Consider the following 1,497-nt stretch of genomic DNA (forward strand, 5'->3'; position numbering starts at 1 on the left):
CTTCACAAAACACTTCCAACATGAAAAATCTCAAAAATCCCTATTCCCTGTTTTGGTTCCATCACAAGATTTTAGATTCTTTACCTCTGCTTCTTTTCACTTCACAAAAGTCTCGACCTCTAAACTCAGCATTGCATCTTTCGGGACAGGCTCCAACATCACAGCTTGTACGGTTTCTCCAGCCTTGGAAACAGCCTGTTTCACAAAACACTTCCAACATGAGAAATCTCAAAAATCCCTATTCCCTGTTTTGGTTCCATCACAAGATTTTAGCATTTTAAATATCATTCTTTACCTCTGCTTCTTTTCACTTCACAAACCTCTTCACCTCTAAACTCAACACTCCCTTTTCCGGGATAGTTTCACATGAAGCAGGCTCCATCACACATCTGCAGAACAGATTTGAACCAACCTTTAGCAATTACATGGCGATAGATAGAAGAAAGTTAATAATCTCTATGTATCTGTGAATATTACCTACTAACACCGTCGAGAAGTTCCTGATTATTCGGATCATGCTTGAGACCCTCTTGGTATGTTTTCATCGCATCCTCATACTCTTTCAAGAAGAATTGAACTGCAGCTTTTCTGCTGTATCCTTTAGAGAAGGTTGGATCAATCTCAATACACTTTTCTGCATCCTTTTTTCCATCAGCCATTGCACCTAGCTTAATGTAACACGCAGCTCGGTTGCTATATCCCTAACAAGAGTGCAAAAAAAAGTAGGAAGTTACTCAAACAGTCAAAATAAAGAATCATAGTAGAAGAACTTGAGTACATATGAAAGATGAAATGGCCTTACTTTTGGGTCTTTCGGGTTCCTTTTGATTGCTTCAGTGTAATGTTTAAGAGCATCAGGATACTTCTGCTCCTTGAAAAAATCATTACCTGTATTAGAAACACCATATCAGCAACAGTAAAAACGCTATCTCGTTCTTGCTTTTGCAGTTCTATAAGCTTTCTTTTTTCCCACACGACCACAATAAGTTGCCAAAATCAAACACCTTTTTCACGCTCTTCATCCCCGATCTTGGGATCGAAATACTCCTTCTGCTCCCACTCTTTCTTCGCTTGTTCTGCCTCGTTCAGTCTCTCCAATGTATCAGAGTTTCGATGCTCTATAACAGCTTTCTGGAAAGCTTCAATAGCAGGTTCATAGTCTTTCGAGCAATTCACCATCTTGGTCAAAGCAGTCCCTTTCCTAGTCAAAGCTTTAGCTACCATCTTGAGATCTGACCCAAGCTCTCTACCCCTTTCCACTGCCTTGTCACAATCCTTAATGCACTCATTGTACTGAAATCAAAACACATTGTCATCAAAAACTAATCACCATTGTCCCCCTAATACCAAGCAAAATCATCATTCTAGCCTATCATCAACATAAAAAAGAGCACTATACATATGTAAATTTTATACCTCTCCCAATTCAAGATAAACAGCAGCACGATTTGTGATATATGAGATATCTTCATCATCAATCTCAATAGCTTTACAAAA

The 1,497-nt window shown here is 38.7% G+C and overlaps 1 protein-coding gene across 1 annotated transcript in view; it reads right to left on the reverse strand.

The window, feature by feature from the left end:
* LOC104755667 (hsp70-Hsp90 organizing protein 1-like) overlaps positions 57-1,497 on the reverse strand; it is a 4,862-nt gene continuing 3,421 nt past the window's right edge. The window contains exons 7-12 of the mRNA XM_019238857.1: positions 1,417-1,491; positions 1,005-1,293; positions 803-888; positions 478-701; positions 296-389; positions 57-195 (exon numbers count right to left, since the gene is read on the reverse strand). Coding sequence (XP_019094402.1) covers positions 308-389; positions 478-701; positions 803-888; positions 1,005-1,293; positions 1,417-1,491 — 756 coding nt within the window. The 3' untranslated portion in view covers positions 57-195; positions 296-307. The remainder of the gene's footprint in view (positions 196-295; positions 390-477; positions 702-802; positions 889-1,004; positions 1,294-1,416; positions 1,492-1,497) is intronic.

This window comes from Camelina sativa, chromosome 17 (genome assembly GCF_000633955.1).
Source record: "Camelina sativa cultivar DH55 chromosome 17, Cs, whole genome shotgun sequence".
Classification (NCBI taxonomy): domain Eukaryota; kingdom Viridiplantae; phylum Streptophyta; class Magnoliopsida; order Brassicales; family Brassicaceae; genus Camelina; species Camelina sativa.